This window comes from Exophiala dermatitidis, assembly GCF_000230625.1.
Source record: "Exophiala dermatitidis NIH/UT8656 unplaced genomic scaffold supercont1.6, whole genome shotgun sequence".
Classification (NCBI taxonomy): Eukaryota; Fungi; Ascomycota; class Eurotiomycetes; order Chaetothyriales; family Herpotrichiellaceae; genus Exophiala; species Exophiala dermatitidis.
Genome location: NW_008751651.1, coordinates 880,072 through 907,150, shown reverse-complemented (window position 1 = coordinate 907,150; position 27,079 = coordinate 880,072). Strand labels below are relative to the sequence as shown.

Sequence of the window (27,079 nt, the reverse complement as noted above, 5' to 3'; positions counted from 1 at the left end):
CTGGAGACCAGCGGACCCATCCATAATCACCATCACCATCCCTAAGAGAAAAGCAAAGCAAGAAAATATGTCAATTCGAGCCGCAGACCATGCCATTGAGCCCCTCACAGTCTTGACTCTTTCTTTTTCTTTTGCATTCCAATCCATTTCATCCCTTCAGCTCGCCCGGCGTCATGACCGACACCACACTAGTGCCCTCACTGAACCTAGTGCGGAAGACCCGATTGGCATTCTGGAACATGCCATCTTTAAGACTGACGACAATGAACTGCGACCCCTTGAAGCGCGTCTTGATGATGCGGCCGATATTCTGGGTGTGCGAAAGATCGAGAGCGGCATCGACCTCGTCCAAAATATACATTGGAGCCGGCTTGAACTGCAACAAAGCAAGGATGAGAGAGAGAGCAATGAGAGATCTGTTTGTTTCAATAAATGTCAGCTGCTGCACCACACCACATCTGTGAGTCTCTCAAATCCGTACCTTTGACCTCCCGAAAGCTCGGTAAGACTCTGTTTCCACACCTTGCCCAAACACACTTTAACCTCCAGGCCTTCCTGGATTCGGTCAATGTTGTCATCGAGAGGCACCAGTTTCGCCGTATTATTTCCCGGCAGGAGGTCCGAAAAGATATTGCCAAAATCCTCAGTAACCTTACGCCAGGTCTTGAGAAGTGCCTCCTTTTTATACTCATCGAGCGTGCTGATCGTCTCTTCAATCTTCTTCTTGTCCCGCACCACGGTCCGCAACATGTGTTTCAGGCTGGCCTCTTTTTTCTCGACACTATCGATCATAGGCATCACCTTCGGGTTGATCTTTTTCTTCATGCCCTGGAACCGCTCGGTGACATTCTTGAGTGTCGCGCGGCTTTCGGCTAGGTTCTTGCCCTGGAAGTCGTACGGCGTCCCGGCTCGCCCAAACTGGTCTTTGTTGTCTTCGATCCAGTCGTGCTCTTTCTCCAATGCTGCCACCATCTGTGCCGCGGCTTGCGCGTCCTTTTGCGCCTTTTCCACCGCATGTCCGAGCTTTTGTACTTCAAGGGCCTCTTCTGCTAATTGTTTCGACTTGCGTGATTTGGCTTGCTCCAGCTCCCGGAGCTCATCGTCAAAACCGGTCAACTTTGCTCGTTCGTCGGCAAGTTCCGCCTGCGCAATGTCATGTTTGCTCTTGACGGCGGCCTCCTCCTCTCGGAGGGTTTGAAGTTCCTGCATCTGGCTCTCGATGGCGGCTTCGGTTTCGGCAAGCTGCTCTTGAGCCGCACTCAGATCACTCTCGGCCTGTTCACAGTCTATTCGGGCGTCCTGCAATTCCTTCTGTAGAGATTTGATCGCCGCGGACGTCTTACCAAGAGATTTTTTGAGCTCCGTCAACGACTTCTCCAGTTCCTTCAACTTGCTGTCCTTGTTTTTGCTAAAGTCTTCCATATCCTTTTCGATCCTTTTGACATCCTTGGCGGCTTCTGCCTGTCGAGCTTTGGCGTCTGACATGTTTTGTTGAAGCTGAACAATGGACGTCTTCATCTCTTCGATGGCTTGGATAATGGAGGAAGACGAGTTTCCCGAGATTTGGTCTTCACTGAGCTTGATCTCATGTGTTTTGAGGTCAAGCTCCTGTTTGACGGCCTTGATGTTGGCAAGTTTGCTCTGTTCATCTCTCATGGTCTGTTGTAAACTCTGAAGCTCGGCCTGATTTCTTTGCAGTTCCTTGGTCACCTCGTTCAACTTCTGCAGGATGACAAGGACGCCACTTGTGTTCGGCGAACTGCCACCAGACAGCGTTCCAGATGGGTCATAGACGTCTCCTTCAAGCGTTACACTTTTTAACCGTACCGCCGGGTCGAACGTGACACGCTTGGCCGTTTCTGCGTCATGACAGATCAACGTGGTGCCAAAAACATAGTCCATGGCCGCCGATACCTCATGATCATATCCAATCAGCGACAATGCAAGATCGACCTTGCCAGGAGCAATTCTCTGCGCCGCTCCAACTTTCTCTGCCGAGGCTCTGAAAGCCGAGATCTTATTCAAAGGGATGATTGTCACTCTCTTCTTGAGTTTGCCCTTTTGCAGGATCTGGGTACCAGTTTCGGCCGTGTCGACAACCACATTATACAATCTGCCTCCGGCACAAATCTCTAGAGCTGTCCCGGCAATAGATTTGTCCTTATCAAGGGTGAAAAGTTGCGCGACGAGCCCTTTGACTTTGGACCGGTCGAAGTTGGGCGATGGGTCGCTGAAATGGAAGTCGACATTGGCCACTTTCCGCTTAAGTTCGTCTGCTTCCTTCGTCAACTGTCGATTATTCTTCTGCAAGGCAACCTCTTGTTCTCTCATCTGCTCTTCTCGTCCAGGCTCGAACCCAAGCTTCTGTAGATTGCTCTCCAATTGCCGTGCTTGCTTCCGAAGTGTTTCGAGACCTTTCAACAAATCGGCGTTCTGTTCTCGCGCCTTCTTCGCACGGGGTTCGTCCTCTTTGATGCGTTGTTGCAGATGAGAGATTTTCAGCTTGGCTTGCTCCTGTTCCGTGCCCGCCGTCGTCAACCGATTGCGTGCCTCTTGTAGCTGTCCCTGGTATCCAGTCTCTTGCCCTTCCCTCGAGGCCACGCCGGTCTGGAGTGTTGAAAGAAGCTCCTCTTTCTTTTCCACTTCCGATGTCTGAGCGTCGAGATCCGTTTTTGCGCTGTTCCACTTGGCCTGAAGCCGTTCCAAAGCTGCCTTCTTGTCGTTAACCTGCTTCTCGAGACCATTCACAGTTTTGGCAATGTCTTTCTTCTTCTGCTCTTCTTCTGCCACACTCGACTGCTTCAGGTCGAGCACTGTCGCCAATCGCACAAGCTCGTGACTGAGTTCCTTGACTTGCGTCTCGATCTCTTGAAAGTGACCACCTTTCCGCATTTCTTTCTCTCGCACAGCCCGTACTCTTTGGGCGTCCTCATCTAAATTTTCAATCTCGCGTTTCAGCTTGACGGCATTTTCTTCCAAATGTTGGACCTTGGCTCTCTTTGACTCATGCTCCTCCGAAGCCGTCCGCATCTTTTCTCCTGCTCGAACATAGTCGGCGGCTACCACCACCCTGGTCAATCGTTCCAGCTCACTCTGTGTCTTCTGATAATCAAGCCATGCGCGCTTCTCGCCTCGTAGCTTATCCAGCTTAGGCTCAATCTCTTCTCTCAGCAATCCTTCGATTTCCACCACCTTCATTTCCTTCTTGGCCATTGTTTTCGTGGCCTTCTCCTTCCGGTCCTCAAACATGCGTGTTCCTGCCGCTTCTTCGATCATGGCCAAGATTTCGGCAGGTTTCATGTTAAGCACTTTGGTGATCCGACCTTGCATGATGATGAAATTTGGATTGTTGATATTTAAGCCGACGCTCTGGAATAAATTCTGCACCGTCGTCTGTTGTGCTCGGTGACCGTTTATCAGATACTTGCTTGTACCGCCCATCACTATTTGGCGCGTGACGCTGATCTGCCCATACTCTTCAAACCCAATCGGACTCGTACTCTTGTCGCTGTTATCGAAGACGATGGTTACGCTTGCCTTGGTGACGCCCGCCTGACCGCGCTTGTATATCAGATCTTGCAAGTTCTGCGCCCGCACGGTGGACATGTTGGTGATGCCCAAAACGAAACATATCGAATCGAGAATATTGGATTTCCCCGATCCATTGAGTCCGGTAACCGCATTGAAAGTTTGGTCCCAGCCAGATATGACGGTCCTCTGGCTGTAGGATTTGAATCTGTGGAACCCCATTAGTCCCAGATCCGGACGCCATGGTAATAATCGGCTCACCCATCGATAATCAGTTCGATGATCTTCATCTTGCCAAAGGGCACTCCGCCACCAGCGTCAATCTTGATACGCGCGGGTGCAAGCAGGGCGAGGGATCGCGATGGATATGGACGTGTGTACGGCCCGTGTGTTTCTTGAAGTCGCAGGTTCGGGTTGTTTATCCTTCTAGAAGCGGTTAGACTCAATCAACACTGTGTTGGGAAGGTGCGGCGAGGATTTGTCGTCTCCGCTTCATTGCTTCTCCGGAGACTTGGCGTGTTCGTCCAACTCAATGCCCGACCGAAACTTCATAACTCGTTGCAGTGGCTTGCATCTGCACTGGAGAGCTTCACCATCATATATATCTCAACTCTGGATTAGAGCTCCAGCCCGAGATATATACGACTACACGCTCTTCGTAGCCGGTATGGCGTCTCTAACCCGGACCTTCGCGCGACCGTCCGCTTCAACGAGTGTCCCTCTCTTTCTCGCTCCCGCTTTCGCGCGACCTCTGGAGGTGCTAGCAACACAGTCGAGATCTTTCGCGGCGCCGCGGTTGAACCGCAAACCCAAGCAGGACAAGAACAAGCAGCGCGGTGTGTCAGCGATCCGCCGAACTGGGCCCAGGTCGACTCGGGGCTTATGGCAGCATCCTCTGCCCGTGCCTGTTGCACGGGACCATACAGGCACTGCGCCGGACTATTCAGGCTCGGAAGGTCATGGGCTTTGGGGGTTCTTCAATAAAAAGAGGGAACCAATGGTCCCACCGGAGGAAGAATCCAACCATGGTATGATCCCCCCCTTAACCAACAATGCATTGGGAACTGGTTAGTTGATGTTGTACACCCTAGGCCGAGCGTGGACTTACCAGGAACTCTCCGTAAAATCCTTTGACGACTTACACAAGCTTTATTGGGTCTGTATCAAGGAGCAAAATCGTACTTTGACTGCAGAAAAGGAGAGACGCCGTGTCCGAGCGGGTTATGGTGGTCTGGAAAGCGATGAGAGAGTGGAAGCTGTAAGTCCACATTCAAAACGCCTACACCAGGCATTCCATACTGGACGATATGCTTGTTCCACGAGCGTGGAGTTGGTGGAACGACCGTAGCTATCTGGCTATGGACACAACCAGCTGGAAGTGAAGTGCTAATTAGTCGTCCATCTAGATCCGCGAGACGATGACTTTGATTCGCGAAGTCCTTGCCGATCGACAGCTTTCTTATGAGCAGGCCCAATTACTGATCCGTCAACGGCCTGTGAAGGAATTGTTGGAAGGTCCAGAGTCCCTCGACGAGGACACTTCCGCTTTTGAACAGCTTCCGTCGTCGGATGCTGAACAGAGTCCTCAAGCGCGGCCGGGAACTGCTTCATAGGACCGTGACTCCACAGTGACCCGACTCTGCTTCAGCGACCCAATTCAGAACCGTGGACAATACCCACGATTGAATTCGGCCTCAAGATTTCATCAGAACACTCTTCGTACACTCGAGAATACGTTTTTCACCTCGTTGTCCAGCTCCTCCGCCAGGTCAACACTATTCTCAATTCTTCTATCGACAAACGACAATCCATCAAGTCAGGCGTCAGGATCGTGGACTCAGGTTCACCTGACAAGAGTGGTAACACTTTCAACGCGGTCGCCAGCATCAACAATCGTGTTCCAATCCACGCTTCCAAACCCAAGAACCAGGGCATGCGCTTTCACCACAGTTGGTCAGAGCCAGATTGGGTGCCCTTCAAGGAGCATCCCGAACAATGCCTAGTTGATTCTGGTTCAAGGATTGAAGATCAAAACGACGCCTTCCCAGTGACAAAGTTCCCACGGCGTAGGGGAGACGGCTTACAAACCACAACTTGTCTCTCACCCGGGACAGTCCGGCTCTATATAACAGACCCCTGGGCGAAGTTCTCCGGCAGACGGTTGTATGACAATATTCGACCCACCGGCCCAGTATTCACTCGGTGAGAAGGATATCAGCCCCAATCGGCCACTGCATCGTTCTTTGAAGGCGTGGATGGAAGCCTGCCGGGACCTGATAAGGGTCGCAGGACGTTTAGAGATCTACGAGACGCCGAAGGTATGGAGCAGAAGGTCACAACCGCCTGCTCGGATGTGTGAATATATTATACTTTTTGTCTGGCAATGCACACGGCGCAGCTGTATCTGGATGATACAGGCCGCTCTATTTTCGATCATTGCCTCTAGACATGGGTGTAGCGCTTTTCGGAACAACCAAGCTAGAAAGATCCTGCTATACAATTTAAGCTACAGATACTACTGAGTTACCGAGTAAACATTGTCGAACAAGTGGGAAGGCGAGGCTTTCTGACAAGAGTGACATTAATCCTAGATGGCAGCAACGACGCAGTTTCCGAGACAGCCGTCCAGTTCGCAGACACTCTTACGCGTCTTGCTTCACTTGTGATAGGCAGTCATCTCGGATAGAGGCGTCTCATATTCACAGGGCGTGGTCATCATCCTTCCCGGTGCCAGCCGTCTCCAATCATTCATCGGCTGCTGTAGGATGGTGAATGTCCGTTGATAAGCGGTGCGGTAGTGGATTGCGAATGACGTTGCCTCGGTTGTTTACCGGCCGAACGTACAAGTCCTCAATTACCCCCCTGCGTATACTGTATGTACTCTTATTACCATAACCACCATCAGTCCGCTCAGCAGTTGAAAGATAGTGGGCATCAGCAACTTGGATTTTCACCCTTGAGACACGCTTTCAAGGGAACCATGTCGCCATCTACAGTTCCACTCGGCCAATACCTTTTCCGCAGGATCAAGGAATTGGGAACAGAGCACATTCTTGGAGTTCCCGGTGACTTCAATCGTAAGTTCACACATATGTATATCCTCCAGAGGGGATATTACACATTCCAGCTCCCTACCGGCTGACCTTGCATACTGCCAGTCACCCTGCTCGATGAGATCTACAATGTTCCCGGGTTGAAGTGGATAGGCTGTTGCAATGAGCTCAACGGCGCCTATGCCGCCGATGGCTACACGCGGATCAAGACATCGCCAGCTGTGCTTGTGACGACTTACGCCGTGGGAGAGCTGTCCGCCATGAACGGTGTTGGAGGTGCATACGCGGAGCATGCTGGGATGATTCATCTAGTGGGCATGCCAGCGAGACCCCGTAGGTTGAACCCCTTCTGCCCAACACATGGATATGTTGTGGCTGGCTTTAATTGACGCCCTTGTTCACGACATCAGTGCAGAAAGCCCGCGCCATGCTTCATCATACCATGGAGCCAAACATGGATCCTGCGATCTACATCCAGATGGCTGCACCGATTCGCAAGACTTACGCATACTTGATGGACGACAAGACCATGGCCGATGAAATCGATCGGGTTATCGTTGCTTGTGTCCACAGCCGACTTCCGGTTTATATCTACGTGCCCACTGACGTCGTCTCGGTGCAGCTGGGTGCCAAACGGCTCGAGACACCGCTCGACACAGCGGTCCGAAATTCAGACACCGCGTCTGAGGATCGTCTCGTCAGTCTCATTCTCTCAGAAATCGAGAAAGCATCCAACCCATCGATATTGGCTGATGTGCTAGCCCTGCGCCACGGAGGGCAAGATTTAACGAGGAAATTAGCAGAATTGACGAAGTTCCCTAGTTACTCAACGCCCTTGTCGAAGGGAATCATCGACGAGGGCGCTCCATACTTTAACGGCGTGTACAATGGAAAGGGTAAGTATCCAGCCTGCTGCGTTGTGAAACCCAGCTAAGCCTTGCGAAGTGTCGTTCCCGGGCGTTGCCGAAGGAGTTGAAGGCTCTGACCTGGTTTTGAACCTGGGCCCGCTTCTGTCAGATTCAAACACAGGAGGGTTTACGAGAGAGATCAAGGACGACAATCTGGTTCGTCTTGGTCACGACTACTGTCAAGTGAAGGGAGAGCGATTTGATGACATACACTTTCTACCTGTCCTCAAACGCATTGTCTCCGAACTAGAATCACAGCCTCAGAAGTACAAACTCCCCCGTCCTCAGAGCAAGGCACGTCTTGAACCCCCTGTCCTGAACAATGCTACCTCCGGAGAGATCAAGCAGTCCTACGTTTGGCAGCGGCTGGGCCGTTTCTTTAAGGAAAACGACATCGTCTTGACCGAATCTGGGACAGCTCAGTTCGGCACACCTGACGCCACGTTCCCATCCAACGTCAAGTACATCACCCAGATCTTCTGGTCCTCGATTGGTTATACGGTGGGATCGTGTCTCGGTGCCCTAGTTGCCGCCAAAGAACTTCAACACCCTGGACGTGTCGTTCTTGTGGTGGGCGAGGGAAGCTTGCAGATGACTGTCCAAGAGATCGGAACATACATCCGCTACGGCTTCAAGCCAATTATCTTTGTGATCAACAACAAAGGTTATTCCATCGAGAGAGCCATTCATGGACCCAACCAAGAGTACAATGACGTGAGCATGATGTGGGATTACCAGAAGATGCTGGAGTTCTTCGGAGCAACAGAAGAGAAAGGTATCAAGGCAAGAAGCCAGGCAGCCAAGACAGTGGAGGAGCTCGAGACGATCCTGAAAGATGAAGAGTTCGGCAGCGGCAAAAGTATCCAGGTAGGCAGCCGCGGCGCAAGGCCAGTCAGACACGGAATGCTAACATGGTCTTTAGCTTTGTGAAATCCACATGGACAAGTTCGATTACCCTTGGAGACTGACCAAGCAGATTGAGATAACACGAGAGCGGATGCGGAAGGCGGCGGAGGCTGCTGCTTCTTCCTGAGCCGCCGCACGTTGAGGAACGATAGCAAATCAGGCCAAAGCATTGCACAACTACTTCTGACTGCAACTGTCAACACTGACGCCTTGTATGATGTATGTTACCAGAAACTTGGGGCACTGCGCCGAGTGGAGCACATGGAATCAGCTGTATCGCCTTACGGCGACCGGTGCAATGGGGCGCTGGTTGAAGACAGTAGAGTAGAAAATACAGACATCAGAGCACTCATATGAACGACGAGCGATCATAGGAATTCGCAAGGCTTAGCCCTTTGAATAGGAGACACGAGGCTGGACAAGGCTGTACAAGGCTGAGGCCGCTGAGCAATACTAGGTACGGCGAACCATAATCTGAGACGCAGTAGCCTTGGCGCGCATGACCTCATTGGGGGCTTGATATCAACATCCAACGCCGTTCCTGCGGGATCGTTAGTGCAGACACCAAACACTCCAAACGTTCACCGACCCTTGAATCCCTTTGTCGCGGCGTCTGTCCCCCCTTGGATTGTCTGTCCACCGTCTGCTCGACGATAGAAACCCTCTGAATCTGCAGTTATGGATGAGATCGCCCCTGAATACGATGTCATTGTCCTGGGCACAGGTATGAATGCCGCCTCATCAACCCCTCCCCGTGCGCCGAGTTAACTGGATTTACAGGTTTGACGGAGTGTGTGCTTTCTGGGTACAGTGCTCCCAACCGTCGATTTGGCCTGCTTCATACTAACAGCGAAGTAGTGTTCTTTCCGTCAAAGGAAAGAAAGTCCTTCACATTGACCGGAATGACCACTATGGCGGGTATGGCATAAACTACCATGGGTCTGTCGCGAATGGTACTGATGATGATGCACAGTGAGGCCGCCTCCGTAAATATCGAGGCCGTAAGTGAACAGAACCCCGATGCAAGCCTGCAACAAGAGAGAGGATAATTACTCACGTCTGCTCGCATAGCTATTCAAGAGATATGGCAACTACAAGGAAGGCGAGGAACCGTGGAAGAAATATGGTCGTGTGAACGATTGGAATATCGACCTGGTCCCGAAGTTCTTGATGGCAAACGGAGAACTCACCAATATCCTCGTATCCACCGACGTTACTCGATACCTCGAATTCAAACAGATTGCCGGAAGCTTTGTACAACAAGGCTCCGGGCCTCGAGCCACGGTCGCCAAGGTCCCATCCACTGCTGCCGAAGCTTTGAGCTCGCCATTGATGGGATTGTTTGAGAAAAGGAGAGCAAAGAAATTTTTGGAATGGGTGGGATCTTTCGACGATAACAATCCATCAACACATAATGGTGGGTATCCCCGTCTATGGGGTTCTGGACGGTAATGCTGACGCGGTACTCTCTGTCGAGTAGGATTCAACCTGAACAAGTGCACAATGAGAGAGGTCTACGACAAGTTCGGCCTTGAAGCGACAACCCGGGATTTCATCGGCCACGCCATGGCCCTTTATCCCACGGACGACTACATCAACACACCGGGAATGGCCAAGGAGACAGTTGAGCGGATCCGACTGTACGTCAATTCAATGGCTCGCTACGGCAAATCTCCGTACATCTACCCCCTGTACGGACTCGGAGAACTGCCGCAAGGATTTGCCCGTCTGTCTGCCATCTATGGTGGAACGTACATGCTCAACACCTCGGTTGACGAGTTCTTGTACGACGGCGGCAAGATCAGCGGCATTAAAGCTACGATGCGCGAGAGAGGCGAAGAAGGCGAGGGCATGAAGTTCAGCACAAAGACCAAAATGATCCTGGGCGATCCCTCGTACTTCCCCGGAAAGGTCCAAGTGGTGGGCCATCTGCTCAAAGCCATTTGCATTCTCAACCACCCACTTGAAAAGACTGGTGATGCAGACTCGCTCCAGTTGATCATCCCTCAATCGCAAGTCGGCCGGAAACATGACATTTACATTGCCATGGTTTCGTCGGCTCACAATGTCTGTCCCAAAGGATACTACATTGCAATCGTGTCGACGATTGCCGAGACTCCGGCGAACCATCATCTCGAACTCCAGCCTGGCCTGGAGAGGTTGGGTCGTATTGAAGAGAAGTTTATGGGTCCGCCTATCCCGTTGTACCAGCCTCTGGAGAGTGGGGTCAACGACCGCGTTTTCATTTCCAACAGCTTCGACGCGTCGAGTCACTTTGAGACGGTGACAGAGAATGTGAGAGATCTCTATCGCCGAGCCATGGGTGAAGAACTCAAGGTCGAGGGATTAAGGGAGGGACAAACCCTCGCTGAAGAGTAACGAGCTTCAACCATTGGCGCATGAACCATGTTGCTTGACGTTGGTGTCTCAGGAGGTCCAGTAAGCGCGCAGACCAGGAAAGGGCGGTGCTGAATGACTTTTGACATGGACCTAGACGAGCAGCACCCCAGGCTCAGGAATCCCATTCAGGGGAACTCGGAGTCAAGCCAGCCCACGCTCTTAGGATAGGTTTGGAAGAAGATCACACTCCTCGAATGAAAATCATTGTATGGCGTCTAGGAGTCGGGTTGGCTTTTGCATAACTTGAAAGTGCATGCACGCCTGATCCAATACGAGAATGACACAATTCTGCATCAGTACCTTAGTTCGCAGTAGTGACATCGATCCATGGTGGCTAGTAAACAGAGCTTGATAGGATAGACCACCTAGTGCCTAGTACCTAGATTCCATGCTTGCTACGTCCCAACACAGTGCTGTCACCACAACCGGTGACTCGGAGTCATGACAAGGCTGAACACTCACCGGCTCGTCGGCTCACGCGAGTCGAAGGTGACAAGGGCGGCATCACCTTGTTACCCGATGGGGTGGAGGCGCGAGCACTTAAGGGCGAGTTACAGACTAGGTAGGTACTAGTACGCCGCTAACAATGCTAAACTGCAAACCTTGGCAAGTGAAACGGACACTGAACCGAAACCGACTGCGCCGCTACTACTAGGAACTACCGTAGAACTTGAACCCAGCTTCCATCGTTCAAAGATACATTGTGGCCACCGGACTTTGCAATCGTGTCTGTTAAAATTTCTCTTGAATCCTTGGATATTTCTCTCTCGATCCATATCATCGACAGTCTCCAAAGAGCTGAGCAGTTCCAGTCATATCAGTCGGGCGTTGCGTGTCGAAGAGCCAGTCAGCCCTGGCTGAATAATTCTCACCAGGGTAGGTTCCCTCTTCATGTCCTCAGTCGGATACGGATAAGGAGAAGAGTCGTGGCCGGGAAGACTGCTGTCTTCGCTCCACTGGTGCCATGCATCTTGTGAGGCCATCGCTAACAGCAAGTTGCTTCTCACAGACTTCATCGTTCGGCCGTTAGTCACACTCGAATGGGGTCTTGAAAAATCCTAGGTGGTTTTACACAAGAGAAGGGGGAAGTCAGTATGGCGTACAGTATGTCTCTCGCGATTAGACTCGCCTCTGCCTCGGTGTCTTTTGTTCTGTAGTGCTGACTTGAATCTTCAGATACGTCTTACCTCTCCTCTCCCGACACCCCGTCGACCGTATTTCCGGAACGGTTGATTCGACCTCTCCCCAAGCGTTCGCTCAAGAGTCGATTGTCCCAAGAGGCCGCAGAAGCCATTACCTACCCGCCTACGCTGCCTTCGACAAGCTTACCGACGTACACTCAATACGGGGAAAACGGGGAATATGCCAACGATGGCAAACTCCTGGCCCATCACCACAGCGACGGTTATGACCACGATCACGATCACGATCACGACCATGACCACGATCATCCTGAAGACGATCATGCCCATCATGACTGTCCCCATCATCACCATCATTGCCACCACGATGATTACGAGGATGATCTAGATGATCTCGAAGGTATGGTCCCTGTCAGCCATTACTTTTTGAACTCGCCACGGTCTCCCCAGTCGCCAGAACACGCGAGGCATTCAACGAAAAGTGGTACTTCAGGACCTGATGGATATGAAGCGTTTGAAAATACGAACAACAAAAAGAAGCGGAAGATCCCGACGTCCGGCAGTTTGAGTCTACACCATTCGACGATGACCAACGATCTCGCGCGCCTGAGTCTTAGCGGCAGTAAAGATGGCCCCGCCGACGATTCTTACCATACAACGACGAAGCATTCAGGAGGCAGTGCCGGTCTTGGAGTTCAGGGTGCTGGCAGAGGACGTGGTGGCAGAAAACTTCCCGGTCGGAATCCCTTAGGCGTGTCGGTTAATGGCTCCAACGCTCGGAGTGGTCCGTCAAAGTACGACCTGAATATGAGCGCCAACGCTAAAGGTAACATGATACCGCACTAATGCTACGAGGAGTGGAATGGGCTAACAATCAAGCAGCTGAGGATTCAAAGGACCAAGGCATCATTTCGGCCGCGATCGCTAACGCCACGGCATTGCTTCGTAAACCGTTGAGCAAAGGACAGGAGAATGTTGGCGTACTTGACCAACAAGTCAAAGAAGGACATACCAGCTCACAGTTCACCTTCACCTGTGAGACGGAGGCCAAAGGAGTGACTTTTCCCGAGCAAAGCCTGTATTCTCCCGGGTATAACCAACGGAACAATCAGACTCCAGCTTCTCAATCCGGCAGCTATCAGAAATCGGCTTCGGGAGCGGCCACCACTGCGAATGCGCCTCCTCAAAACAATCAGTCGGCCCCGACTGCGCCCGCTGCGCCCGGGACTGCCAATGCGCAAGGGAAGAAGCCCCGAAGACGGAAAGGGGACGTGTATGCATTGGCTGCTCGGCAAAGAAAGCTTCAACAAGAGTACAACAACCTCCAACATCCACCGGCCCCGGAGGACATTTGGATCTGCGAGTTTTGTGAGTACGAGGCCATATTTGGCGAGCCGCCTCATGCTCTCATTCGGCAATACGAGATAAAGGACCGGAAAGAGCGGCGTCGACTGGCCGAGAAGAGGCGCTTGTTGGAAAAGGCCAAGTTGAAGGGGAGAAAGGGGCGGAAGCAGACGAAGAACGCGGCCAAAGCAGCCAACCATGCTACGGGGCCGGCTCATCAACAACGATATGACAACCAACCACTGGACCAACTCGGCGATGATGACTTGGACTATGGCTACGACGATGACCCGATTCCGATGCCTGCGCCGACACCTCATGAGGCGAACACCGGCAAGCCGTCGGCAGGTACAGCGTCCCATGCGAGAACGGACAAAGCTGGAGAAGCGACCGGAGAGGGCGGCGGTGGAGGCGGAGGAATACGCTGACGTTGAGCATCGAATGGCTCCGTTTGCGTTTTTCTGCTTTTGCTCGTTGCCCGTCTGCGTTGCATTCTTTGCTCTTTCGTTGTCTCTGTCTCCGTACTTGCACAGGTCTGTTTGGTCATTCGTTTGGCGCCTTAATACCTACCCCCTCCAAGTCTGTTGTTTGTGTATCTAGTTGTTTTACCATTACTTCGGCTCTAGCTGAGCGCCCTTAGCATAGCATAGCCTGCACATAACTATTACTCCTCTCCATATCAGTACAGTACATTGCGATTATGATTGTGTGCTTGTTACCTGCATATGTAGTTCAGACAGCCAAGGCTTTGGCTATCATTATTGTTGTAGATTTAAAGTAGGTATGTACCTATGTGGTATTATGGGCGGACAGGGATTATGACTTGATATGCCTGACAACTGGGGCCTGGGTACTTTCCGGCGATGTTGAGGCTTGATCAACGAAGACATTGTTTGTTGCCCCCAGCATTCCCATTCGTCTGATGCCTGACGATCTAGCCACTCCAACACCGGCCTAAAGACGAGGGTGTCTGGTGTCCCATGACGCACTGGCAGTGGGCGACAGTTGCAGTACAGTATTCCAAGCTTTTATACTCCCATTACCAACTTCAATATTTCCGACCGCGTACAAGCCATATAAAATATCGCTACTGGTACTCCCATATATTCAATTCGGCGTGAAGGCGGGCACACTCCACAAGTGACCTCTACCATGAGGTACTTACCTGTACGCATCGTTGCAGTCACGGTGTACTACTATTATTCGGGATAAAGGAGGCTTTGTTTAAGTATTTATGAGCCTTACGCTTGTCTGCCATAGTGGACATTGAACATTGAATTCCACGCCTTCCAAGTCGGGTGGGTGACAAAGGGTGACAAACGAGAGCCTTGAGGGGTGACATTCTTTGTTTGAGTCAGACTAGGGTAGAGGGTCTTGTTTGCGCCCTTTATCTCAGAAAGAGGTACCTGAGCGATTGACTTGGACCGGTACAAAGGAGCTCACATAAGGTCCTGTATGTCCACGACACATAGGTACAGCAGACCTCAGCCTCAAGTCCCTCGGCCGCCGTTTTCCTTCTCGTCAACTAAACACTCCATCAAGATTTCGACTCAGGGCAAGGCGAGCCCCGAAGACATATTTTCCGCCACCATACTAGGACATTTTCCATTCTGCTAACCAAGCAAGAGTTCAGATCAACAAGCGCGCAAGAGGAAACTCTCCCATCTATATCACAACAGACGGAGCCGAAGAAAAGAAAACGATAGCTCAACCATCATCGTCACTTACCGTCCTGATACTCAGCACTTCTCCCTCCAACATACCTTTTTTAGCGTATCATTGCCATCACAATGGCACCATTCAGCAGCATCTTCACCAATTTCCGACTATCCAGCATCCTCAACCTGTTGCTGCGCACCATGCAGCTAATTGACGGCTTGGTGGTGATTGGATTGTACGGAATCGACCTCAACCACGCGCACAAGCAGGACAAATACACCGATGGCAAATGGGTGAGAATAGCCCCGTCCTCTCACTCCGAGGGGTCCATCGCTCCCGAATTCGCCAGACTAATCTTTATCGTGCAGGTCTATGCGGTGGTCGTCGGATCACTGGCTGCATTCACGGCCATCGTGTACGGAGTGGTGTCTGTGTTTCTGCATTACCGTAGTGTGACTCTCTATTTCCTCTGGGAGTGGGTGCTGGTGATCCTGTGGGCTGCCCTTTCGGGAATCTTTGGAACAATGTATATGGGCGAAAAGGTCGAGATGGACCAAGGTATTCACCGTATGAAAGTCGCTGTCGGGTTCGATTTGGCTGGGATGGTGTTGTGGTTTGCGTCGGCGGTGTTGGGAACGCTGTGGTTTTTCAGGGAGAGATGGGCTGGGAAGGTTGGGAGACGGAGGGGGAAGGCTTGAGACAGTGAGACTTGGATAAGGATTTGGCACAAACACTGCCAGCGCAGTATTCTTTTTCCGATGTACTGGACACTCGCAGTGCCTGCCTTACCGCTCACAACAGCACAGAGAAGCAGTTTTTTGATACCTGATAGTACGGGGTTACCTTAACCACAACATTTGTAGGAAGTCTAGTGTACAGTACGTACACAGCTGAGGCATAATATGGCAATTGGCAAATGTTGATACCTCCAGAGCATGACTGAAGGCACCAACCCGTTGGCTGCAAAATGGCATTTCCACTTCCTCCACCGAGGCCAATCTGGGCGGAGCGCGCTCTTACCGGATGGATATCTCCTTTTCTTCATGGCATGGGAAAACTGCTTGTGAAAGACCGGACTCTCTGACCGGTACCGTTGATCAGTGGAGCTGGACGACAGAAAGTCTGTCAAACTCGACTTTTTGGACACAAGTGAAATGGTTGTTTGGAGTCTATTTCTTAGACCGTTCCCACAGTCGAAAGGCGATGAGGCCGATCAAAATCCACTCGAGTTGGATCCGTCCCTGCGCTTGCGTTGCGTGCCATGAGTTACTCCGAGTGTGTGCCTGGGCTGCACCTGTCCAGCGTTCCCTCTCGTCCCCTAATAAGGCAACCTAAGGAAGCCCGGAAATGCTGCTTGTTAGCGGATGGGGCGCCGATAAGGAGCTAGAGCTACGCCTAACGTTCGTTTCAACCTGCGCTGGTGGCCTCAAGCCTCTCGGGCATTTGCTGCCCACCGCCATAGCTCCAAATCGGCAGACATGACATCAGCCTCCTGGCCTGAGATATAGTAGGCGACGTGTAGGTGTAGGTACAGAGCAATGCATGGTAACACAATTTTTTTATTGACCATTGTGTCGATTATCTGCAACTACTGTGTGTGATTGTACATACCTGGCAAGGGATCTACAGGAGCTTTTTGTGCAGCTGTCTCGAGCTGTCTAAGCCCACCGTCCTCACTTCCGGAGGGATCCAGCTCTGAATCCCACGTCTGGGTTGCTCTGCCTTCTACGCCCCCTCCATTCGTACACCTCTCCGTCTCGAAGCTTCTCACGAGAAGTAGTACTTCGCACCCCGTCATTACCGAGTGAAAAACTCAATTGCACTTCGCTCGGACCCCCAGGTGCCATTGAGTTGTGTTGAGACAAGCCACTGCTGCAACTAGGACGCAGTGTAACATCACCAGCGACAGTCCCAACACCCCCACGAGAGTCTGATTTCGCTGCAAAGCAGGAAATATCATAACACGCCTACCTTTAACGCAACGAAAAAGCTAGTGGGCACCAGGACGGGAGCAACCAGAGAGAGATAGCAAGATTTTCGGGCTCAACCACACCGAGAAAAGGAGCAAGGGAAGAACACAAAGAGCAATACCGGCCACCGTTGGAATTACAAAAAATGAACCCTGCTTCAACACTCCGCTTACTCCGACATGCGTCGGGCCGCCTGGCCTCTCACCTCACAACGGTGCCGGCGGTCAGGGCCACGGGCGCTCGCCTTCTCAGCAGCACTGCATCCCAAGGGATAACATACACTCCAAGAAGAAAAGACAGTTCGGACCCTTACCATAAGCTCAGCACAGAGGCTACCGGTACGTCGGCCGGCCCCCACGAAGGTGCAGCGTCCCGGACCGACAAGGACATTGTTGTCGAGTACCCGGAGGATGAGTCGGCGTTGGCTCCTCATCAACGACCTCTCCAGGGCAGAGGCGGCGTGCACTTTGTCCGGACGTTGCCAACTTTTTCCCTTGAGGGCCGTACCGCCATCGTGACTGGTGGAGCTCGTGGTCTTGGACTTGTCATGGGACAGGCGCTGGTCAGCTCCGGCGCGGATTTGGCTATTGTTGATTTGAACAGTAAGCATAGCATGGTCTTTGCCCCTCATACGACACTAACTGACTACGTTCCGCAGAGGAGGAAGGCGAAAAGCAAGCCAAAGAACTTGTCGAGATGTTCCGCCGCGAGAATCCAGACGACCCAGAAGTCGTGCCAAAAATCACGGCGCATTACTGTGACGTGGCGGATCCAGAGAGCGTCAACTCCTGCATCAACGAGGTCCTCGAGCAGCACGGCAAAATCGATCACCTGGTCACGTCGGCTGGCTTTACCGAGAACTTCTCTGCAGAGACGTACCCGTACGAACGGATGAAAAAGCTCTGGGGTGTCAACGTGGACGGCACATACCTGTTCGCCACTGGCGTTGCCCGACACCTGATGCAGCGAAACATCACCCACGGCAGCATCGTCTTCATCGGCAGCATGTCTGGCGCCATTGTCAACGTGCCTCAGCCGCAGGCGCCGTACAATGCTGCAAAGGCAGCAGTACGACACCTCGCGGCCAGTTTGGCCGTGGAGTGGGCTCACGCCCATATCAGAGTCAACTGTATCAGTCCCGGGTACATGTTGACGGCACTGTATGTCTCAGATTTCCTTTCTTTCTGACCCTTGTCGCGTTCATTTGCTAATTGACTGTGTTTTCACCTCTTCAGGACTCGCAAAATCCTGGACGACAACCCAGAGCTCAAGAAGACATGGACGTCCCTCATCCCCGTGGGCAAGATGGGTCAGCCAGAGGACCTGCAGGGTGCTGTGGTTTACCTGCTCAGCGACGCCAGTCGATATGTCACTGGCGCGGATTTGCGCGTTGATGGAGGGTGAGTCCAGTTCCTTGCAACCCCAAAGTTCACTTTCCTGTCCTGGTCGGGCATCAACACGTCTGCCCGCGGCTTGGCCATCTACACAAGATTTTCGACTTCTCCTTTTGATTTAGCTTGGCTCGGTTACTGATTGATCGACTGCAGATACACGTGCACATGATCGCACGACGCTGCGAATTGCCGCATGTTGGCACAGTCGGGTGGAAAGTTGAATAGCACCGCCACTGTGGAAGTGGTTCATAGGTCGGGAAAGAGCCCCGAGGGGAAAAAGCGAAGGCTGGTTGCGTGAACAGGGCGTCAAATGATATAGAAGTGCGGCGTACTATACAGCATATATTCAAGGTACCAAAAGATCAAATTGGCAGAGTCAAGCCAGCAAATGTAGTGCCGCGGTAGATAAAAAAAGACGGTCTCCGACTGCCAGTGGAGGCGTGAAGCTCGTAGACAGGAGCAATGCGTCGAGTCATGCCGACATCCCACGCCATCCCATTATTGATTGATGCTCATGTTGTGCCAGATCACGGTAGGAGAAGCAAGTCAGGCCGACGATCAGATGCTGGATGAGGCAGCAGGGTCGAGACGCCAGACGGGTCCAGAACACCATACTACCTGGTAGGTCCAGGTATTCAATTTGTGCCCTGCCCTTGGATTGCGGCACAGCATTCATTGTTTCCATTCCATACTGTACTATGCACATGCAATGCAATGCAACGCAGATCTGGATTGACTTGGAGCCTGAAAGAGAGGCATCCAGAGGTACCTAGTACTACTACTACCTAAGGCGTACTCATGCCCGGAGTTCAACATTATTGGAAACCGTACTGATTTTCTCACCATTGACCTAATCTGGTCTGTCCTCGTGTCTTCACCCCTGTCTCTCGTTTATTTCAACTTGGAGGAACGGCAGAGGCCTTGCACCACGTTTTTCAAACCCAGCCAGTCGCTTGCTAGACCTTGTGTTCCAGGTTGATACAGTACTTGGTCGGCCTGAGACAGACCGATACACGTAGTGCTCGTCTTGCCTTAAGGTTCGCGTGGTGAGAGTGCAAGTTGTATAACATTGTAATGTACCAGACTGAGGGACCTGGAGAGACTCCCACTCCCAACCGGGCCATTCCGCCATATCTACAACATGCACCTAGGAGGGTGCCTCGACTTTCTGGCCGGTTGATTTGACCCTACAATACAGCTGTCGCAACTTCGCAGGGTCCTAGAGGTTGTTCCACTACTATCCCATGGCATTTCGGCGCGAATCAAGTCGTCGACAGCGGTGTTGCAGCTCAAAAGGACCTCGACCTCTGACCAGGATGGCATTCTTGTAACCGGAATTTACCCTCACCACGGCATTTGATCACTGGAACGTGGGTGCCACGCGATTCAACTTCACTCCTTCGCCTCACTGCATCGTGCTCGAATTCTCCGGCATCCCGGTCTTTCATGTCTATCTGCCTTGCAGTGTGCCACCCCTGGCATCACCGAAGTCGCCATACGAGCGCGGCTATTGTAATCGAAGGCGAGCGTCTGAGATGGCCATGTGCTCGCCCCATTCACACTTTGAACTTCGCTCTAGCCTTCTCGTCCTTCCCTGTCCCGGCTCTAGTCCCCTTCTCTCCTCCCCTTCGGTTGTTTATGTTTATTATACACCCTCTGGATCCACTGCCGCACAATTTCCTCAATACTGTACCCTCCTGTTGTCCCCCTTTCCCCGGCCGGTTGCTGTCAGAACTCCACTTGGTCGGCTGATGTATCAATAGTGGAAGAGTGAGTGGGTGAATTGAATCAATGGGATTTTACTGTACATGGTAGTCACCGACTTCACGACCATGGACAATTCATGCTTGACATTCACGATCACGGCTCTCATTGCAGCCCAATCCAGTCGCCAACTCCACAATCCGCTCCTTTCCGTCCACTCTCCGTCTACGGGTGCTTCGAAAATCCCTCTACAGACCCTTCCTCGCCTTCGGAAGCACCCCTTTCATGTCAGCCTCCTGTACCACAATTTGTGCGACATTGGACACGGCCCTGTTCCTTGTCAGACCTGTACTGCTCCATCCACCCACCCGAGCTTGCGGTCTCCGGTCTCCCTCGACCAGCTCGACCCTTGTGTATATTCCAGTTGGTGGGAGTCCGCGGGCCACCTGAACCTTGCATTTGACATCGCCGTCCTCTGGATGCCCAAGAAATACAAGGCCTGCTTCAAGACATTGCCCCTGTCCGGTCCGGTCATCTGACTATCAAACATCCACCTTTGGGATTCAGGCTGCTGTCGGTACCGATCAGTGTCACCTTTTCTATACGTCGTCGTGTTTCCATTTTTCTTGACCGCTTTGTCCTTTTACCAATCTCCCACTGGCCTGGCCCACCCGGAACCGCCGACATTACGGCTGACACGGCTTCTAGCTCGCCTTCCGCCCGTCCACTTCCCCGGTGGCTCCAGCATCTGCCCGCCTCAGTGTCGGAGGTACCAAATCGTTCAGAGTTCCCAGACACCAATGCCTCAACAGCAAGGCGCGTGCGTGCCGCATTGACCATAGGTACTACTACAGTAGTCCGCGCTGTCAGGCTCCGACTTTACCCAACGGATGTCTTCCGCGCGTCTTTTTGACTGGCTGCGGTTAGTTTAGGCTTTCGGGAACGGATCCCAAGAGACCCTCCTGACATTGACAGAGTGACCGCCTCGATCCTCATTTTCCCTTTCGATCCTGTGAGAGGCCGTCTATAAACGCGCCATCCGCCTGGTGCACAGCCAAGTTCGCGTCCAGAACCTTGAACACCTGCAGCCGTTTCCGTCAGTTGCAATCCATCCGCCATCGGGCCCGGAGAGCGCCAGAGCTACTGCTGTGGTACTAGTCTGTAGGGTCTTCCGATCGCACGCACAATCTGGACCACCAACCAATCCACCCGTTGGCGGCATAGGGTCAAACCCAACAACAACAATAATAAAACCCACTTGTTCGCCTCGCGTCGCCTTTTTCCAGAGCTATACCAACCGTGTCGCTGCTCCATCCCCGGATTTTGCACTTCGCCTCCTCTAAGATCCAATGTGCTGCTGCTAGCGCCCGCCCATCGTCACCCGGGTGAGAGTTCGGTCGGGACGATCGTTCCTTCCTGAAAGTGCGCCCATATTGGTGCTTTGTCTGGCAGTGGGTGAGCAGTTGGCGCAGAACTTGAAGGACATGTTGGGGTCATTCCAGGTTTCCCACGTTGACCAGCGGTTTTGTGGAGTTGGAGGAGAGCAACCTTGTTGACCGCCGATGTCATGACGGCCCCTCTGCCCGAGGGTCTCGTTGATCTGACATTCGCCTCTGAGCAGTCTTCTTCTGCCGACCTCAGTTTCGAAGTCAGCAACTCAGATGTCATCCACAAGTTTTGGAAAGGTAATTCTGCTGGAAGCCGCTTCGGGAAGGGTTGGCTGATGTGACAATCTAGTCTTTGACGCTCAAAGTAATGTCACTTCGGACCATGCCAGTCCAAGAGTACGAAACCTCTTCTGGAGGATTTGGAGCAGCCCTAAGCTTTGTCAATCCATAACAAGCGATCTCTTGCTCCGGCTATGGCGCCAATGCAGTGAAGATACTGTCTTGCACCCCGTTGGGACGCTTCCACCACTGCCTCAGAGATCATCGCCGCCTCAGGTTAGCCTCCCCCGTCATCCTTTTGTCTGACCGGCGCTGACTCTGAGCGGAAAGGACGCACACACCAGAGGGCCAGAACGACTGAGGTCGTCTTCTCTCTCACCCACCTCTCGAGCCTCCCTGGCTTCAGATACAAGCACTCCATCCGCATGGAGTGTCGGGGCCTCGCTCCCGGATTCTAGTCTTCGTGCCACAGGCCCCGGTACATCTAGAGAGGACCATGGCGCTTCACGCGACCGAAGTGAGGAGACTGGTCTGTTCCCAAACCCCGGCACCTCAACCGCGTCGGTCCCCGCCATTGCAGCCGGCTCAGCCACTCCGCCTTCTTCGAGCCGAGCTACAAGCAGTGGACGCGCGAGACCGCCTGTGCAGGTTACCCCTGCGAAATCACGGGCACGCCCACATGTTCCCCGGCGGAGATCCGGCACACCAAAATCGCCTTCTGGCCCGAGCACTGAGAAATCCCCTAAAGGTGGTTTGGAGGAGATGAGTGGTGCTTTGAGAAGCGCTGGAGCTCCTGCGGGACCTTATCCCCATGCCCGAGGTCCGCCTCCAGGATTAGCCCCAGTTCCTGGTGAGCTCTCCCGTCCCATTTCTTAGATATCGTCTTCTAATATCGTTCGCAGCAATGACGGGCGACTCGGGTTTCGCGCTCCCGTCGGCTTCGTCTTGGCAAAGTGTGGATTCAATGAACGAACATCCCATGGCCATGGGCACAGCTGCTTCCCCGCCCGCCTCTTCAGGACTGGTGGACAGAGACTTCCGAGGCAGGTTCGTGGAGACACAGAAGAAACTCGCCAGCTCCACCAATCTAGCCGCTCTGGGACGGATAAAGAAAACTGGAAGTGTTGTCCGCTTCGCCGATGAAATCCCGCACGACTTGCGCAAAGGTAAAGAAAAAGAGATCCCACCGGATGACAGCGCGGGCCCGTCACGGCTTAAGTCCAGTTTATCCAGTCGTGTACACGCAAATGACGATGACAGTCATACTGAGAACGTGGGACTTCCTCGAACGAAAAGTCAGTTGAGCCTCTTGATCAAACAGGAACGTGACGCGACAGGAAGCCATGAACTAGGGCCAGGAGCGGGGCCGACAAATCGAAACGTGAAAAGTAAAGGGAAGGAGAAGGAAAACACCAGATCAAATGAGCAAGAACTGTTGTCGATGGGCCAACAGGGCGGAGTGACCAAAGCTGGCGGAGTGCAGGTCCCCGAACAGCAGAGATTAAGCGAGCATCATGATCCCCGCTATGAGTCCTCATCAAGTCCGGAGCCGTTGTTCTGAAGATCACCCACTAGCTGCCGGGGAACCATGGAGTGTCCAGCTGCGGTACCTAGGTATGGGCCTACACCACGTTGTGCTATTATATAAATATTATGACGAAACGGCCGCAGAGGGGAGTTATACAAGCCACGAGTGCCTAGGTTACTGTATTTCTAGCTTCATGATGATAGAATTCATACACGAGTACTCGACGCAAAGGTTTGTGGCTTTTACTTATAGAAGGCTCGGGTTTAGTGCAGAAATCAAGCATTACCACACACAGCTTCTCCTGAAATGAAGCTGTAACCACGGTTATGTCCAATCTCCAAGAATAAGGAGGGGATAAGTGTTGGGCTGGACAGAGACTTCAGCCTTGCGTCCTACCAGCCTTGCCAGTGTTGTATTATCCCATCTGCGGGGTCCGTCCCAAGCAGGCGGCGCGTAGGGGACGCGTAAAGTGGTTGCGGGTCATTGCACGCGTCGCGACGATCGGCACAGAAGGCTTGGCATAGCGACAACAGCACGTGATGGGAATAATTGCTGCAGTCCAGTTGTGGGGAAAAAGATGGATTACAAACGTGCCGCGCTCAGAAACTGACCTGCAGAAGGCTGGGGATGGAGACTTGACAGCGTTAATTGCTCTGCCACGGCGCAATGCTACCAATGGTTTTACTGAACAACGATCAAGGCAACTGCGCTCATGCTTCCTGATATATCCTTTGAACACTGATATTGACATATCCTCCCAACAGTACCTAGATACGGTACCAATGGCCACTGAACAGTCATGGCATTTGGCAGGGTCTGCGAGTTGGAGAAACATCGGCCTCGGAGGGGAACCAACACTGACCAACCGACTGATAGCTGCCTTTGACTTATCCTGCAATGCCATTGGTTTCATCTCTCTTCCAGGCCCGCCTATCCATTGCAATATCCAATAGCAATTTGGGCCGCTGGCTCCAGCCGGCGTCGGCCATTAAAGTCACTCTGCGCGCAATGCTAGTACGACGTACCACAGGCACAGAAGTGCTAGGGCAGTGTGTTGCAGTCAAGTTCACTGGCCGTCACCGCAGCGCAGTCTGGCCGTTGCTTGGAGGAGGCAGAAAGCACACACTCTCTCTCCTCCTCCTGCTCTTCTTCAAGTTGCTTGTTGCTCACGGTCTGCTGTTATTTTCTTACATCTTCATGCCCAGAAATGTGATTCTGCTATTTCCCAACTGCTGGCAACCTGCTCTTTTGCTTTGCTAACCCGGCCGATCTGTTTTCCCACCACTGTTTCCTGGTCCACCCGCCTCGTCACAGCCGACTGCGAATTTCCCTCGCCGCCCTCACAACCAGGCCTTACACCGCACCACCAACCGTTTCTACTGACGAGAAATACTCCCGGATGATTCTTCCACGGTCTTGGGCACCTCTCGAGCTCTGAGATTCCAGACCTCGTCTTTTCCCGCCCGAAGATGAGTCCTCGACGCTCGTCCCGCGCCCGCTCCTCCCAGCTACCTCCTGCCGCCCTCAATCACACCAATTCTACCATGTCCAGTGCCTCAAAAACCGATCGTGACCCGCCGGCAAGCCATCGACCGGCCTCCCAAAGAAGACCATCCACACAAAGATCCGAATCCATCGATGGCGCAGACTCGGCTTCTCGTTCGGAGCTGCTTGCGCCGCGTCGTAGCAGACGCAACGGCGCTGAAAAGGAACCTACAGTCAAGCAGCAGCGGGATGACCACGAAGAAGGAGGCGTCGAAGCCGACACCAATGAAGAAGAGGTGACTCGTTGTATCTGCGGACAAGCTGAGTACCCGGGCCCCTCGGCCAGCATCCGCCAGCAGCAACCCAACGCTGCCGCCCTGACCGATGAAACTGGCAATTTTTTCGTCCAGTGCGACAAGTGCGGGGTTTGGCAACACGGCGGCTGTATGGGTCTGCTGGATGAGTCGATGCTGCCAGATGAATATTACTGCGAACTGTGCAAGCCTGAATACCATAAGGTGACAAAGTCAGCTAATGGGTGAGTTTTGTTCCTCTACCTGCCAAAGTCTCCTAAACAACGCCCGCTGCCCCGTTGTGTGCTGAAGATGCATCAACGTCCCAATATTCCACATTTCAGGCGGTGGTGGTGCTGGTGCCATCGGCAGTGACCCATCTCTACCGAAGCAAATCTTACTAACCATGGCACACCAGTCCGAAATCCTCCCGCTACCTGCCGGTCCTTGGAAACCCCTCTGGACGATCCTCGCCCTTGTCTTCCACCGCGGAGGCGCCCCGCAAGAAGGATGCCAAGAACAAACTCAGCGAAGCTACCAAGAGACGAGCTACAATGAACAGCCGGGGAGCATACGACGAAGACGAGATGTTACGCCGGGCCATTGAAGAAAGCAGCAAAGAGATAGGGTCTCTGGGCAAGCGTACACGCGACGAGTCAGAAGAGTAAGATTCCCCACTGCCACTGAGATCGCACATGAAGACCTCTAACTATTATAAACAGTCACAAAGCCAACAACAAACGGCAACGCACAGGGTCCAATTCGTCTTCAACCGTATCCAAGCACAGTGAATCGCCGGACCCACCTGGGCAGGATGCCTCGAACAAAACAAACGGCACAGGCAGGATCGCTTCACAAAAGCTTAGAGGCGCAGCCGCCCGCAACAACCGCGAAAAGGAGATGCAGGACAAACAAAAAGAACAACAAGCATTGCGACGTGCCGAGGCTGCAAACAAACGAAACGCTCGGTCAGAACGCAGAAGAGGAGAAGGTATGCCACTCTTGACCACATATCTCAAGTTCCACAGCTGACAGGATAGATTCACCACCTCCTACCCCTAGCCTTTCTCCATCCAAAATGGCCCAGGTCAACGGCAAATTGAAAGCCGACACCCCTCCTTCGGGCAGATCAAATAACAATCGTCGGACGGGACGGCCGGCGGCGAGGCGAGGAAGACTGGGAAGAAATCAGTACACGCGAGATCATGGAGATGAGGGTACACCTGCAAGAGATGGCTCTCACGACATCAACGGTGGATCACCATCAGGGGCGAACGGAATTCATGGGGAGAGTGGACGAAGCTCCAAAGCAAAGACCCATCCCGCCCGAACGAGCCTGAATGAGATGAAGAGACGCGTTGCAGCAATTTTGGAATTCGTCGGCCATATGCAGACCGAAACTGCGTCGCATCCACACTCGCACCATTCCAACGGAAATGGAAGCGCCTCAAGTTCCAAGAGTACAGGTACACCTATCGGCGTCAAGACATCGACACATTTGCCCACCTCGAGTTTGGTCCGAGCGGTGGAAGCTGGACTGCATGAGGCACAGGGTGACGGCGCAATTGGCGTTATCGATGACAAGGATTTCGGAACCATGGACAGCGGCGAAATGATGGAAACACTGACCAAGGAATTGGTGCATTGGCAGACGGTCTATGGAGTTTACTCCAGATGATCAAGCGACTGGATCACAACACAACTGATGGGATGATTACACGATTGAGAGTTAATGAGCACTGCACCGGCATTGATGGGAATGGCTTGATGGGATCGGATGCATGAGGGACAGCGACCGCCAGGGGAAAGGCGTTTGAACGCGACATTGGTATTTGCTGATGGTGCATTATTTGCGAGGCTGCGATATGGATACCTGGGAACTAAGTATCTCTTAATTTAGCTACGATGACTTGCTGGACTGTTCCTGAAAATTGATGGATGCTATCGGTCACAGTATCATACTAACATTCAGCTCCTTGACCGTGGAGGAATTGTAATGTTGTACAATTATATCGTAGATGGGGAATGACGTCGATCAGTTGAGATCCTGAGCCAGAAAGTGGAGGCCCTGATTAGCCCTGCGCTAATTGTTTACAGT

General features: G+C 52.6%; 9 protein-coding genes across 9 annotated transcripts; 8 read left to right on the top strand and 1 right to left on the bottom strand.

Annotated features, from left to right (window-relative positions):
• Positions 1–148: 148 nt before the first annotated feature.
• On the bottom strand, positions 149–3,818 carry HMPREF1120_07157 (uncharacterized protein; the record flags this gene model as incomplete). The annotated part of the gene is made up of 3 exons (XM_009161372.1): positions 149–416; positions 482–3,736; positions 3,790–3,818. 3 exons carry the CDS (start codon positions 3,816–3,818, stop codon positions 149–151), a joined length of 3,552 nt encoding a protein of 1,183 aa, XP_009159620.1.
• A 250-nt stretch (positions 3,819–4,068) lies between these two features.
• HMPREF1120_07156 (uncharacterized protein) lies at positions 4,069–6,310 on the top strand. Its single transcript, XM_009161371.1, has 3 exons — positions 4,069–4,556; positions 4,620–4,786; positions 4,935–6,310. The coding sequence occupies exons 1-3, from the start codon at positions 4,196–4,198 to the stop codon at positions 5,139–5,141; spliced, it is 735 nt and encodes a 244-aa protein (XP_009159619.1). The 5' UTR covers positions 4,069–4,195; the 3' UTR covers positions 5,142–6,310.
• A 198-nt stretch (positions 6,311–6,508) lies between these two features.
• Positions 6,509–8,522, top strand: HMPREF1120_07155 (pyruvate decarboxylase; the record flags this gene model as incomplete). The annotated part of the gene is made up of 5 exons (XM_009161370.1): positions 6,509–6,605; positions 6,687–6,914; positions 6,992–7,477; positions 7,527–8,356; positions 8,412–8,522. 5 exons carry the CDS (start codon positions 6,509–6,511, stop codon positions 8,520–8,522), a joined length of 1,752 nt encoding a protein of 583 aa, XP_009159618.1.
• Positions 8,523–9,073: 551 nt separating this feature from the next.
• On the top strand, positions 9,074–10,774 carry HMPREF1120_07154 (uncharacterized protein; the record flags this gene model as incomplete). Its single annotated transcript, XM_009161369.1, has 6 exons — positions 9,074–9,119; positions 9,176–9,200; positions 9,254–9,313; positions 9,369–9,396; positions 9,467–9,812; positions 9,876–10,774. The coding sequence occupies 6 exons, from the start codon at positions 9,074–9,076 to the stop codon at positions 10,772–10,774; spliced, it is 1,404 nt and encodes a 467-aa protein (XP_009159617.1).
• Positions 10,775–11,889: 1,115 nt separating this feature from the next.
• On the top strand, positions 11,890–13,709 carry HMPREF1120_07153 (uncharacterized protein; the record flags this gene model as incomplete). Its single annotated transcript, XM_009161368.1, has 3 exons — positions 11,890–11,899; positions 11,972–12,763; positions 12,820–13,709. 3 exons carry the CDS (start codon positions 11,890–11,892, stop codon positions 13,707–13,709), a joined length of 1,692 nt encoding a protein of 563 aa, XP_009159616.1.
• Positions 13,710–14,192: 483 nt separating this feature from the next.
• On the top strand, positions 14,193–16,163 carry HMPREF1120_07152 (uncharacterized protein). The gene is made up of 3 exons (XM_009161367.1): positions 14,193–15,233; positions 15,309–15,818; positions 15,873–16,163. Exons 1-2 carry the CDS (start codon positions 15,072–15,074, stop codon positions 15,636–15,638), a joined length of 492 nt encoding a protein of 163 aa, XP_009159615.1. The 5' UTR covers positions 14,193–15,071; the 3' UTR covers positions 15,639–15,818; positions 15,873–16,163.
• A 159-nt stretch (positions 16,164–16,322) lies between these two features.
• HMPREF1120_07151 (gluconate 5-dehydrogenase) lies at positions 16,323–19,007 on the top strand. The gene is made up of 4 exons (XM_009161366.1): positions 16,323–17,512; positions 17,569–18,070; positions 18,146–18,310; positions 18,458–19,007. Exons 1-4 carry the CDS (start codon positions 17,056–17,058, stop codon positions 18,471–18,473), a joined length of 1,140 nt encoding a protein of 379 aa, XP_009159614.1. The 5' UTR covers positions 16,323–17,055; the 3' UTR covers positions 18,474–19,007.
• A 667-nt stretch (positions 19,008–19,674) lies between these two features.
• On the top strand, positions 19,675–23,526 carry HMPREF1120_07150 (uncharacterized protein). The gene is made up of 5 exons (XM_009161365.1): positions 19,675–20,930; positions 20,984–21,693; positions 21,746–21,951; positions 22,006–22,525; positions 22,578–23,526. The coding sequence occupies exons 2-5, from the start codon at positions 21,576–21,578 to the stop codon at positions 23,234–23,236; spliced, it is 1,503 nt and encodes a 500-aa protein (XP_009159613.1). The 5' UTR covers positions 19,675–20,930; positions 20,984–21,575; the 3' UTR covers positions 23,237–23,526.
• Positions 23,527–23,864: 338 nt separating this feature from the next.
• Positions 23,865–26,929, top strand: HMPREF1120_07149 (uncharacterized protein). The gene is made up of 4 exons (XM_009161364.1): positions 23,865–25,226; positions 25,400–25,645; positions 25,704–25,972; positions 26,022–26,929. The coding sequence occupies exons 1-4, from the start codon at positions 24,673–24,675 to the stop codon at positions 26,657–26,659; spliced, it is 1,707 nt and encodes a 568-aa protein (XP_009159612.1). The 5' UTR covers positions 23,865–24,672; the 3' UTR covers positions 26,660–26,929.
• The last annotated feature ends 150 nt before the right edge of the window (positions 26,930–27,079 follow it).